We start from the raw sequence: 13379 nt of genomic DNA on the forward strand, positions 1-13379 counted from the left end.
CACTGCGTCTTCATGTTTTATAGGTCCAAATCAACCAATCAAATATTAGTAAAACATGTTTGCTGTCTGAAGTCTGAGGTTATTCTGTTTTTTTGCACACGTCCCCACCTGTCCCTCTATTTGTTTGGCTATATTCTCCTTTTAATAACTTAACTCAATTTAAGAATGTAAGTCCTTGGTGTATGGCAATTACATTCACATGCCTTTTGTTTGCCAAATGAGCAGCCCATATTAAAAGATATGAAGTGGTCTTTAGCCGTTTGTGGTCTCATGTGTGTGTGTGTGTGTGTGTGTGTTTGCTATATGCGTGAATGTTTCTGTTGTGCTACAAACAGCAGGTGGGTCATAATTTGAAACCAGGCCTCATGTGTCCACACAGTCATTCAAATATAACCTGAATGTAATTGAATAGGCGCCTCTCAGGAGTTGCATGAGTGCTTTCTGCACCACTTCTCTTCCAATCAATGTATTGTTTTGGGCCTTCGGTCTGCCGGCAGCCTTGCCTGTGCTTTTGTTTGACTATTACTTTCTCATTGGCTCCTCTAACCACCTTGGCTAAACCTGCCTGTTTGTTTGTCGGTCTCGTTGCTTAGATCATTAGCTACGTTATATTTTCTCTTTATAACTGCAGTTGACACTGTTTTTATGCTCGCCAGGTGCTGGTGCCCCAAGCTAATCAACACACACACACGGAATTGCACATACGAATATCACAGCCAATGAAATGGCATCTCCTAAGTCAGCAAGGTAGTTCTGCAATGATATTGAATTTATTATACATGCACTTTCCTTGCAACGAGCCATGGTTTGTTCTTTTTCCTTCTGTTTGAGTTCACGCTTGATTACATTCATCGACTTACCGGCGTGTTTAGTTATGCACACTCGTTTGTTTACATGTGTGAATGTGGATGCTGGTTTTTTTTCGATTACATTTGGTGTGCAACCTTTGCAATTTGACCCTTCAGCCCCCATCTTGTACTGGAACTCCCATGGGGCATTGCAGCTACTGCTGCCGTAGGAATTAAAGTGATAGTTTACATGCTGGCTCCTACTAAAGTCGGACCCCTATTTCACCCCTCACATGTTGGACTGCCTTTCTGTGACTGCTTGAATGGACTGCTCATTTCATCCAACACCGTGAAGAGCTTGCAGACTGATAATCTGTGCTTCTGGGGAAATTGCATTTTCTTCAGTAGACAGTATACAGTGCATAGGGTCCATTGATTTATTTCAACAATACAAAATTACATTTTGAAATGCCTCTCCTGAGAATATTTAAACATTTGTTAAAATCACAATTCCAAAAATATTCTCTCTATTTTTACTTCCATAACACAGTCAGAGTAAATACAATATATTTGCATTTTCTGTCTCCAAAGATATTCTTTACTGTGCTTGTTGACTGTAAATTACTTTTTGCAGCAGGACATCTAACATCATTAAGTGCTCTGAGACAAAATTCGTGTGAAAATAGTTAAAAAGCGGAGACAATGAGGCTTAACCTGAATTCACATATTTGTCATCATTTCCCTCTGTTGTTTTTCCTCCATGCCCCAGTCTGACACAACTTAAAAAGTATGCTAATACCAGGCTATTGTGCTGTACACTTGTCTTGGTTCATAATTCAAGCCGAGGATCATTTAAATAAAAAGAGCAGAAAAGAGGATAAAAAAATAGCGGATGGCCTCAACGCAGCGAAGCAGTGAATGGCTGTGTTCATTGTAATTGACAAGGCGGCTCATGAGACTCCGCATGCGTTTGTGTGTGTGTGCCTCTCTGTAGCGCTACTGTACTGTACTGCATGTTGAAGAGGAAAGAGTTGCAGTAATCTGGTGTGTTGCTACCAGCTCCCTCAGCTTCTGTCAGCAGTTTAGCCACAACCACAACATTAAAGATGAGGCTCTGACAAGGCAGGGCCATCCGGGGCCACTTAAAACCAATACCACAGAGCAGGATAGGGCCTTCCATCAATTACAACCTTATTAGCCTAATCGTTATGAAATAATCCAATCCAGAGGACAGCTGAGACTCAACTCTGCAGATAAACAACAGGCAAGCAAACCAGTGGAGAGCAGGGAGGGGAGGGGGATGTTATAAAATATTGAGGCATTCTTTTTTGTGAGAGAAAAATGATATCCATTGTAGAGCTGCAGATTGGATTGTGATGCAACCTAAATATTTTCAATTGTCTCGTTTTAAAATTTCAAAAGCAAACTTTCTGCTTGCTTTGACCGCAGGAGTGTTTTTAGTCTTTCAGCCACAAGCAATGAACAAGTTTCCCGACTGACGTTTGCTGTTACAACAAGCACCAACTCTGTTGTGCTGAGCAGACAGATTTATCTCCTGATATCTCTCTTTATACAACTCAGACCACCACAAATATTCACTCAAGTTGTTGTTGTCACTTTCAACTTTAGACTTCTGTTCTGAACATCTGCATCTGTTGATCTCCACTGTCTTCTTTGCATTCATGCTGCCTCTAGATATCTCTGCATTGTGCAAAGAGATTGCAACTGAACTGAAGCATTTGCCGTTGTTTCTGAACAACTATGGCACGACGAATGTTCAACCTACATCCCAAGCAAGTTAATACATTTGTTCTTTATCTCCATGAGGATATTCTTTTACTTTATATCTATTCATTGACATGCATTACTACTAGAATGTAGTGATACTAGTGATGCTAGTAGTGATGTAAATAACGAGTGATTTGACAACACTAGTTCTGTTAAAAAGAGAAACTCTGAGCAACAGAGCAGTGAGTATAACGCAACTATGTTGATGCACTGATGTGCTGTGTCCTAAATTTAAAGAATGGTGAACATGACTGTTGTTGTGATGATGGAGTCAGCGCGCCTCGGGAGTGCAGATGACGAGATCTTTCCGTAGAGTCGGCACGTCATTTTAACATATTACGTGCCACCACAAGACTATGCGCTGTTAAGAGGTTGTGATCATATGTAATTCTGTGAGATCAGGTTGATCATTTGCCATACATATTTACATTGCACTGATGTAAATTATTGAGGGCAACCCTTGATGAATAAATACTGAAGTAATGAATTATAAATACATATATAAATAAATACAATATAAATACATCTTGTAGGTTTTTCATGTCTAAAATCACCACAGCTAATCAATCCATGAGGTCTGTATTGTGAGAGTGTGTCAACTTCGCATCCTTATTGGGAAAGATGATGCAATGACAGGAGTTCAGCCAGCAAAAGCGAATGGGAAGTGCACAAGGAGGCGATAGTTGACAGAAAAAGGAGAATTAAAATCCGAGAGCCAGCTGGCTGACCTCTTACTTACTGAGTCGGTGATTGAGGAGAAAGCAGTATTTTACTCTCATTGTATAAATGAGAGAAAGAGTCCATCCTACGACTATCTCTATCATGACACTCCTCTCCCTATCTCTCCCACTTGCTGTCTCTCTCTCTCTCCCACTCTGAGATGTGACAGCAGGATGACAAATTACTCGTCACGGGTCTACAGTAGACTGATGGTTGTGAGGTCTCGTATGCAGCAGCAGCAGTGGGCTTCACTAACTGGACTCAGCGCAAAAGGACATGATTGTGTGGCAAATGGCCAAAAAGAGACACGGCATCTACACCACATCTGTTCACTTTTCGCACAGAAGTTCTGCTGACTGGCAGGCTCAGGACACGCCTGCCCTGTTTTGTTCTTGTCACATGGTCTAGGCGTCACCTTGATTTAACCCACTGTAGTTCTTTTTCCTTGTAAATAAGCATTAAGCAACACTGACTTGAATTCTGATGGAAGGAAATGTGACACCTTATCTGCTACGGAGGCAAAGCTAAGGGGGCGCTGTGTAAACACAATCTCTTCAGTTGTGATGTTGTTGATTATTCAGCTTTAGATTTTTTCATCATTTTTGTCTGGGCCTCAGTGCAAATGATTGACTTTAACATTGTTTTCTGCGATTCTGCTGAGTAAGGGGAAATGTGTGATAAATGCCAAAAACAGACACGACTTGACACTCATTGGCAGTGACATTGTTCGTGTAATGTGATACGTTGCTGAATTTCACCCGGTTTGTCTTCGTGTCCCCTTGGCTGACAGTCACATGATGAGAAGTTGTCCAAACACCGGGATCAGGAGGACATGAGGTGGAAAATGTGTTGCACAAGCAAAATGCAAAAGACAACCGTGTACTCTCACACATACATCGACTCACGAGTAATTTAGAAATATTTATCAAATGCTGTATGTACAAGATGTGACATTAGGTAATGCGGACACATTTTCATTTGTCACATTTATGCAGCATTAGATTAGAGAGAAGGGCTGTGTGTGTGTGTGTGTGTGTGTGTGTGTGTGTAGGTGTGTGTGTGTGTGTGTGTGTGTGCGGTGGAACCAACCAGGAACCAACCTTATCTTCGACAGGAAATCCAATACAGCAATTTACTGTACAGTATGTGTGCAGAATGTCAGTATGTGCATGTGTTTCGTAATGCACGTATGTCTACAAATGACAGATGATTCAGCCCAGCAGTTACTATGTTCAAGCTATATTTACATCGTGATTTAATTGTGTGATCCATTTCTGAAGCTACAAAATGACATCTGATTGTGTCCATTAGTAGCACAGAGAATATTTCGGTAAATTATTGTCACAATAATGCAAATTGTTTAACTTTTCTTTGTTATTCGTGTCATTTTAACTTACAGTAATATGCCCCGACTCATCGAAGAGCACTTCTAAGAAAAGTTTCCAAATACATTGTATTTCTTTTTTCTTGTTTGAATCACTGCCTTTGAAATGTTCCTATTTACATGCAGAAATATTTGTAAAATGACACGAAATGAGATTACTAATGCAATATTACTGAGCAGTCAAGTGTGTGAGAGGGCTTTAACTGTGCCACATTATGCAAAAGGAAATGTGAGCACCTGTTTTAATATTAAGCCCACAAATGAAGTTTGATGAAGTCCACCATCAACACTAGCTCTGACATCCCAAAGCATAGCCTGCCATGTCTGTTATTCACCCTTTAGGATTGAATTTATTCATTCTGTACCATCAATACTTTTTCTCAAACTCTCCTCTCTATTACATTACGTACATCTTGCTCGGATTGAAAAACATCTACGTGCTATACTGCCCATCCATTAAGTCTTTTTTTTGTCACTTGTCTACTTACATGTTTGATTAGTATGTTTTTGCCAAAAATAATTACACGTTGTTGCCCATGTGTATATTTCCTCTTTAACATGTTCAGGGATTTTTTTGTAAATATGTGTGTCATCCAGATGAGCCCTACATTGCTATTATACAAATATCAACATACACATTCGATCTTGCTCTCTTCTTTTCTTTCTGGCGCACAACCACAACCTGCACATTAAGTATCTACGGAGGAATGACATGATATATGGTCCGGTGCACTGTTTTAAGGCGCGATGGTTAGCTCATAGCAGGTGCTAGTTTGCCTCACAGTCTCTGGAGTTTTTCACAGGAAATACCAGCAAATTACTGCAGGAGATTATACCGCATGAGCCAACGAGCTTATTAAATGAGAGGAGACAAATTAAGTGCTAATTAAATGATTTGTCCCCACTTGTGCACTTGTAGAGTTGAGAAAATGGGTGAGAAAATTTAAACAAACAAACTCCAACATTACATGATGAAGGCCCTGTTTTAACCATGAGCTGTACATTTGAGCTGATCTGACATACACAATAAGCCAATTGTTGTAACACAACACCAGTGTTTGTGTTATTCAATGTTAGTGAACTGATGATAATTCGAAATAAAAGCTATATATATATATATATATATATATCCTGCTGTGTTTGCATCAGATACCGGTAATAACTTAGATTGTTGTCTACTTTTGCTATTGCATTAAAAGAGCTGTCTATTTGGTAGCGATAGGTCATCCAATTCCGTGTTTAGATCCTTGAAGGCCCACCTACGACGAGCTTCTTTCGAATCTTTCATCCACAACGAATCTCATGGTCTCTTTCAGTGAAGTTCGCTCAGTTTTCATGTGGACAACTTTTGTTTGGTTTTCATTTTACACAAACAAATCCTGAATAGTTTCAGCAAAACAGTTTAGCAACAGTAAACTATTATTGTCTAATGATAGTCCCTGCATTGATCTGAGAGTGATAACAGTAGTGAGGGTACTAATATGTTTACTTTAGAATTACAGTATACATTGTGATTTGACTTGCAGGTCCTCTGGTGCATTACATTTCAATCAGGAATTATTTCATGAAACATCTGTGTATCTGAGGTCATCCTTCTGAAAACTGAGCAATGCATCCGCAGTAGGCTACACACTGACGCTCAGTTGTTCTTAAGAGGAGGTTGGGTAATACTGTATGTTGACTGACAAAGTGATGACTGCCCAGCAGCAGCCACATTCATTAAACAGTGGATATCAGGATCACCAGGATATCTGCTCAGTGTGAATCAGAGGTCGTCGATGATGCGCGTTCATGTGCGAGTCTGCATGTGTGTATGCGTTTCATCCAGTGCAACCCTCCCTAACTCATTGATTTCCTCTCTCTGCACCCCCTCCACCCGTCTTCTCTCCCTCCCCTGCCCTCACCTCTCTGTCTCTCTGTCCTAGATGGTTTATAAGCCCTGGCTGTGTTCTCAGTACTTCCAGACCACCCAAATGCACTGCAGTAAGCGAATCCCCTGTGGTCAGTACTGCCTGGAGGTGCAGCAGCGGTGCCCCTTCGTCCTGCCCGACAATGATGATCTCATTCATGGAGGCAGCCCCAGTTTTATATGTACAGGTACAAACAAAAAAAAACATCCTACAGTTCGTGCCTTTTTCTGTTTGTTTTTAGCCCCTGTGCTTGTTTTCTTTGAACCTTATTTTAAAGATTGGCATCAGTAATGTGCATACAGCTGCCCAGTGTACCAAACAACTCAACCGAGCAGCTGGAGAAAAGTACTTTGTTGACTACGGTATTTGAGGGATGAAAGAACAGTAGTTCCCCAAATCTGGGATTGGCAGCTATGAGTAACAAGTTGCTTTCACCGGGTGCACAGTACATCATGCTTTTGGCCTGAGTGTCTCATTGTACAAGAGTAAATAGCGAGGACACAGCAAGCGTAGTGTCCTGTTCAATGCAACTCTGATGGTCACACACTTGACTTTACAGCTGCAGGATCTTCTTTTTAATCACCAGACTAACAGGGTGATACACCATAACAACAAATTCTGCCAATTACTCACAGCACCAAGAGGCATCCGTACAATGGTGGACTGTGGCAATAAGTCTGCATGCTCTGTCTGTACTGAACAGCTAATAGCACTCTGTGGGTCAGCGTTAGTGAATGTGCTTATCTCCAGCCATAAAAACACACACACACACACACACGCACACACACACACACACACACACACACACACACACACACACACACACGCACACATCAGAATTCTAATTCATGCTTAACCTTGTCAAGACCAGGTTTTTGTCTCCACATACATGGAAGATGAGTGAGTGGGTGCGCAGTGTTACTCTGTGTGCAGATTTCTGTCCCCTCAACATGATGAATAGAAAGGCACACACTGACATCACATGTTGATGCTGCCCTCTGGTGCTCATGTCGAACATCAGGTTACGTTCATGTACAGTAGGGCGGATGGAATAAAAGTAGTGCATGTGTTTCTTATTTGTGTACCCTTTTCTTTTGATCATTTAAACTGATTCATTTGTTTATGAAGAATAACAAACAAGACTGAATTTGTGACTCTTTGAAATTGAAGGATAAGGCTATATATATAAAAAATCTATATTTGTGTTCTTATTAACTACAAGAAACCCAAATCAACATTGTGTTGGTCCATCTCTAAAGAGTGTCTGATGTCGCCAGCCTGTCTGTGGCTCTCAGCTCAAAGCCCATTCCTGTCATCAGACGGAATCTTAAAAAGTGGGTCATGCTGTACATTATTCAAGATAAAAAGAAGAAAAGGCTCATTTTACTCAAACTGGAGGTATTAGTACATTTGTCTGGGACTATTTTCAGCTGTAGATAAATACAAATCTGCTGTGTAGTGAAATGTATAGCAAGAAGGTAGTGTGTGTGGGATTGAGTCAAAATAAACTACAGTGCTGACGTTCATCGTACGGTGTGACTTTAAAAAAAATAGTTTTAGGACAATCATGGAGATCTATAGCTCATAAGAATAAGCTATCAGTCTTTGACTGACTTCAGATAATATTTAGTTCGTTGGATCAATTTACCTTTTCATGGGGTTTGCTGACAAAACAGAAAATGTAGAATATCACCAAACCTTTAATGCAGTAGTAAGCTCTTACCATGTGGCATCTCCATGTTCATTATGCCGTGATGCACTGGGTGAGACTAATCGAGTATTTGGGTAAAAAATAAATAAGTGAGATGAAAAGAGCACTTGCAGGTTGTGTCTTTCACCTCTGCATCTGTGTATGTGCGTATATAGTCGAAAACCCTGCAAACACAGTCGCTCTAAATGCAGATGATTGTCACAATCTTGCTGTAATTACATGGTTCCTCTTGTCACGGTTAAGCTGTTGCTAGTCAAACTGTGCTGAGTGGGCACACACTTATTCAAAGTTCACTCTTCACAGCGTGCACACAGGCTGTGACAAACACCCTTTGCTTATAGCGTCAGTAAAGCACAAAATACGGTATATTTTTTGACAATCTTAATGCAAAATTCAAACATCAAAAATACTTCTATCGTGTACCTGTAGGCCTAGTTGTAAAGGTAAGACTACAGTAATGACAATAATGTTCCTGAGCAGAATAGAAAATAGACTTTAGGGGTGCAGCAGCATGTAGAATAGAGAAATCACACATTCAATACAACCTGGTTGTGAGATGGATCACTGCACTGCAGCTTAAGACCACACATGAAATGAACGAAACGCAAACAAGAAAACATTTGATCACCATTTCAAAATAATCTCATATCGCATATTTAAAAACTTTAGAGCATCGCAAAAGGCCTGTATCTAACAATTATTGTCAATAAAGACGAATCAATGAATCATTTTGTCTTTAACATGTCAGAATATTTGAATCATTTCCAAAGCCCAAGATGACGGATATTCACATGGCTTGTTTTAGCTGTCACTATAAAGTGATGATTGATTAACAATCGATTCTATTCTATTCATTTTCTGTCAGTTAATTACTCGAATCATTGTTTCAGCTTGCAACTGCAAATATCTAAAACACAAGCAAATTAAGAAGCACTGACAATCAAACAGAACCAAACAGAACTGAGTTAAAACAAAATAAGTTTCTAAGAGACGCTACAGACGGATGTGCAGAGCAAAGATTTCCATTTGCTTGTGTTTCCTAGTTCACAGGAATGTATTCTTACTGAGGTCCATTGTTGTTATTGTCTTTAATGTCTTTTGGTTCTCAAAGCAGTGCTTGTGGGGAACATTGGAGAAGCAGCAATGCTCTTTTTGTGACAGAAAGCAAGTACAGGATTTATGAAACCTGCTACATGGCAGCATCTTTAAGACAACGTGTCAGCTGACTGTTTTTATCTGTTTTTATCTCTACCACCACCCTTCCCCCGAAACAACCCCCAGGGCTGCTGGAGGACTATCCATCAGGTGTTGACCCAGATGCAGAGTGCTGTGACGTGCGGTGGGACTTGAAAGTGGACAACCGTTCCCGGGGGACCCTGAAAAGAACTCACCCGCCGTGCCAGCACCGTACCTCCCTCAGCTCCTCGGCAGCCTGCAGACTGTGTAACAGCCGGCTCAAACTCTGCCTGCTGGTCCTCGTCCTCCTACACACTGTTGCCAGCCTCACTGCATCCCACAATGCAACAGGACTGGGCCTCCCCTCCATCACGCCTCTGGAGGAGAGCCCTGCCAGCGAGGAGTGACCGAGCTGCCAGGAGGAGGTGAGGTTGTTGGGGCGGGGGATTCCCTCACCATGGCAACCGATGTGGAATAATACAGCCGCAGTTTTTGCGAACGGCGGGAGGAGCCGTGTGCCTGTGGACATTCTGCTGCGCATACATGGAAAATGTGGGACGCTTTGAGACGAAAGACACAGAAATCAATCAAAACGAATAAATAAGTGAACAGACATACTAAGGGCCTCAACCAGTCGCTTAGATAGAAAGGGGACAATGCCACGGCCTTTGTTGAGTGGGAAGGTCGGCTTCCCCATGGCTGATTTTCTCTCACTACGCTTTTTTACAGTGTTCCAATTAATGGTTTCTGTTGCACTGGCTGACTATGGAATCACACAATCATATTCTCTTTCTAATGTTCATCCTTTGTGTTTGTTTCTGGTTCTCTCATACAGGAAGAAAATGTGTTCTCTGAATAAGACGGATAATGTGTAAAAACAATTAGCTGCAAGTCTGTGTGTGTGCGTGTGTGTGTGCGATGGTTTGTGTTTCTAGATCTACTGTATGTGTGCGAGAATGCGTGGGTGTGTGCTTGTATGCGTGTCTTTACACACATGTGTGTGTGTGTGTGAGAGGATGAGTGTCTGTCGCTGACACATACGCTAACAGTCTAGCTAACCGGCAGGTGGAGCAATGACGTTTTTATGGACCCCCCCCCCCCCCCCCCCAGATGTCACTTAGCTCTGCCATGTTGTCCACACTCCTGTTAAAACTCCACTGGGTTTTAAATGTGGTTCTGATATCCGTAACAAGCACTGTGTTTAACACAGGATTATGGTTTTTCCAACACCTTGTTTTGTGAGATAATCTATTAACACTGTTTTAAAAGGATCAAAACTTTTCTGGAATTAGCATCAATAACAAGCTTACAGCTAAACTGTGAAACACAATAGGAACAAACAGGAAGCATTCCTCCGATATCACCAACACTGGTATCTCAATTTTATTTCAACTTAGGACCTCTTTTCATAGTTTTGACCCTGATTCCTATCAAGGCACTGCACTCACCAGTTTAAACTTATATAGCAGATACAATAACGGCTGATAGTTTTCCTGTGCAATGAAGGATTATTATAAACATTTTGGGTATACTCACTTTCAGTTTTAACACCGAACACAATGATTTAGATAACCTGGATGGCTAAAATGAAAGTTAGTTTATAAAACATATTTAATATATGTCATCTAACCGCTTGATTTGTTTTGCCATTGGATTTCATTGTAGCGAAGTTGACATGTTGCCTGATCTCAGCAGCTACTTTGAGTAAAATGTTATTCAATTCAATTCAATTCAATTTATTTTTCTATAGCCCAAAATTACAAATTACAAATTTGCCTCAGAGGGCTTTACAATATGTACACATGTGACATCCTCTTGTCCCGGGACCCTCACATCAGAACAGGAAAAACTCCCCAAAAAAACCCCTTTAACGGGGAGGAAAGAGGAAGAAACCTGTGGGAGAGCAATAGAGGAGGGATCCCTCTCCCAGGATGGACAGATGTGCAATGATGTCATGTGTAGAACAGGACAGTGAATTACAACACATTCAATGTAATTACAGCACATGCAATGTATGACACAACCACGACAGGAGGCAACACCTGGTCCAGGTAAACCCGGATACACAGGAACCTGTGAGGCGAGAAAGCACAGAGACTCTGGTGAAGAAGCAGGTCAATAATGTGCATTGATGATATCGGTAATATGAAATAGGAATGTGAGTAATAATAAAAGTGATATTAGCAGTTGGAGTCAGCAGGGCCATGGCAGGAGGAAGGACCAGGGTCCAGATGAAACCATCTTATCATAATCAATAAAACTGATGGCCAAAACTATAAAAGTAAGACCTAAGCGGTATTAAACCAGAATGACAATTTTAGTTTCAGACAAACCCTACCTTAGGGCTGAGCCAAATGAACAACATCTTATCAAAAATAATTATACATAATATATTATAATAACAATGATTAAAAAGTTTAAGATACAAATAATTCGACCTGCCATCTGGATTGACTGACAAGGCTGCATATCATGTGTGAACTGTTGTGCTTCATAGATGCTAAACTCAAGCATCAGGTTTTGAAAGGGTCAGCAAATCTTTTGTTGGTGCTGGTAATTTTTGGTTAATTGCCTTTTAATAACTATTACACCTGGAATCAGCTTTAAAAAGCCAGGCAGTAGCATGAACATTTTGCAATAGGTCTTCTGTTGCTCAGTTCTTAAAGAGTTCGTCAGATATTAGCAACTTTGTTGATCACTGCACAGGAAGTTACAGAAAGCACAGATAGGATTATTTTATCTCATAGAACAAAACATGAAACCGTGTTAAGCTTGTCTTAACCAAAGATGATATTTCAGGCATTTTACCGAAACCCTATTCCGAGTGTGTTCACATTTTAGCAACAATGCTCAGCAAAGTTAACTGACATCAGGATTATTGCACTGGATCAATATATGTTATTTTTGTTCCAGATGAATACGATTTTGTTCTTTTAGATTTTAAAGGTACTATCCAGTCAAAATAATGTCCGCAAGGTTCCTTAGTCTCCTCTGCCTCAAGGACCTTAGTTATGAATCATTTAATCCGTCATTACTTCTTGAAAAAAAAAAGAATTACAGTTAGCGCCTCAACCAATACTGACGTCTTTATCAGTCGAGTCATTTAAACCTCAGGCCTTTTTATCCACAGGAAACATGATGACTGGATGTTACCTTTAAGGACTTTTAAGGACTTTAAGTATCACTAGGTAAGTTAGCGTGCTACTTGCAGTAGCGTGAAGGAAAATCCCCTGTCCACCAATCGGTATATTACGCCGTTACCCTGCTCCCTGGCCGTACAGTACGCATAGAATGACACTCTACATATCACCAACACAGAGGCAATTTGTTCAATTTTGTTTCTGTTGAATCAAAACGTGTAATCAATTTTCATGAACTGCATGTGGAGGCCTTCTGCAAGGTTATGACCGCCTCTTTTGTTAATTGTCCCACTCCGCACTCCACTTCTGATCCCAAATCAGCTCCTGTAGCATGCCCCCCTGTCTTGCACTTTTCTCCTCAAAACATCAAACTAATGTCTCATTAAGTAAAGGGCTTATTAAGATATACAGTACAAACATTATCATCAACACAGTCAGACACACTTAACAACATGCACATCCAAATTGTTAGCCGACAATTAAGGGTAAAAACATGGCTCATTTCCTGTTTCTTTTCTAAACTCAGACACCTGCAGTACGGAGGCATTCCACCGGCAGTTGCTGGAGAGCAGTAACAGAAACACATCCAGAGAGAGGAGCATGTCACTGTTTGTGTAAGCACTAACGGCATAACCTGATAATCGTCCAAGTCAGCTGACACTTATGTTTATTCTATACATGTTGACCAGCGTGTGAACAGAAAGGAATGGTGTGACCTTAAGGGCTGACTTCTTCTTTGGTTTCTTCGTTGTCTTTTGTCTA

The 13379-nt window shown here is 40.7% G+C and overlaps 1 protein-coding gene across 1 annotated transcript in view; it reads left to right on the forward strand.

The window, feature by feature from the left end:
- nalf1b (NALCN channel auxiliary factor 1b) overlaps nucleotides 1-9884 on the forward strand; it is a gene marked incomplete at both ends in the record, with an annotated part of 70889 nt that extends 61005 nt beyond the window's left edge. Inside the window, 2 exons of the mRNA XM_079276526.1 lie at nucleotides 6606-6777; nucleotides 9583-9884. Coding sequence (XP_079132652.1) covers nucleotides 6606-6777; nucleotides 9583-9884 — 474 coding nt within the window. The remainder of the gene's footprint in view (nucleotides 1-6605; nucleotides 6778-9582) is intronic.
- Nucleotides 9885-13379: the final 3495 nt, after the last annotated feature.

Source organism: Melanostigma gelatinosum (genome assembly GCF_949748355.1).
Source record: "Melanostigma gelatinosum genome assembly, chromosome: 10".
Lineage (NCBI taxonomy): Eukaryota > Metazoa > Chordata > Actinopteri > Perciformes > Zoarcidae > Melanostigma > Melanostigma gelatinosum.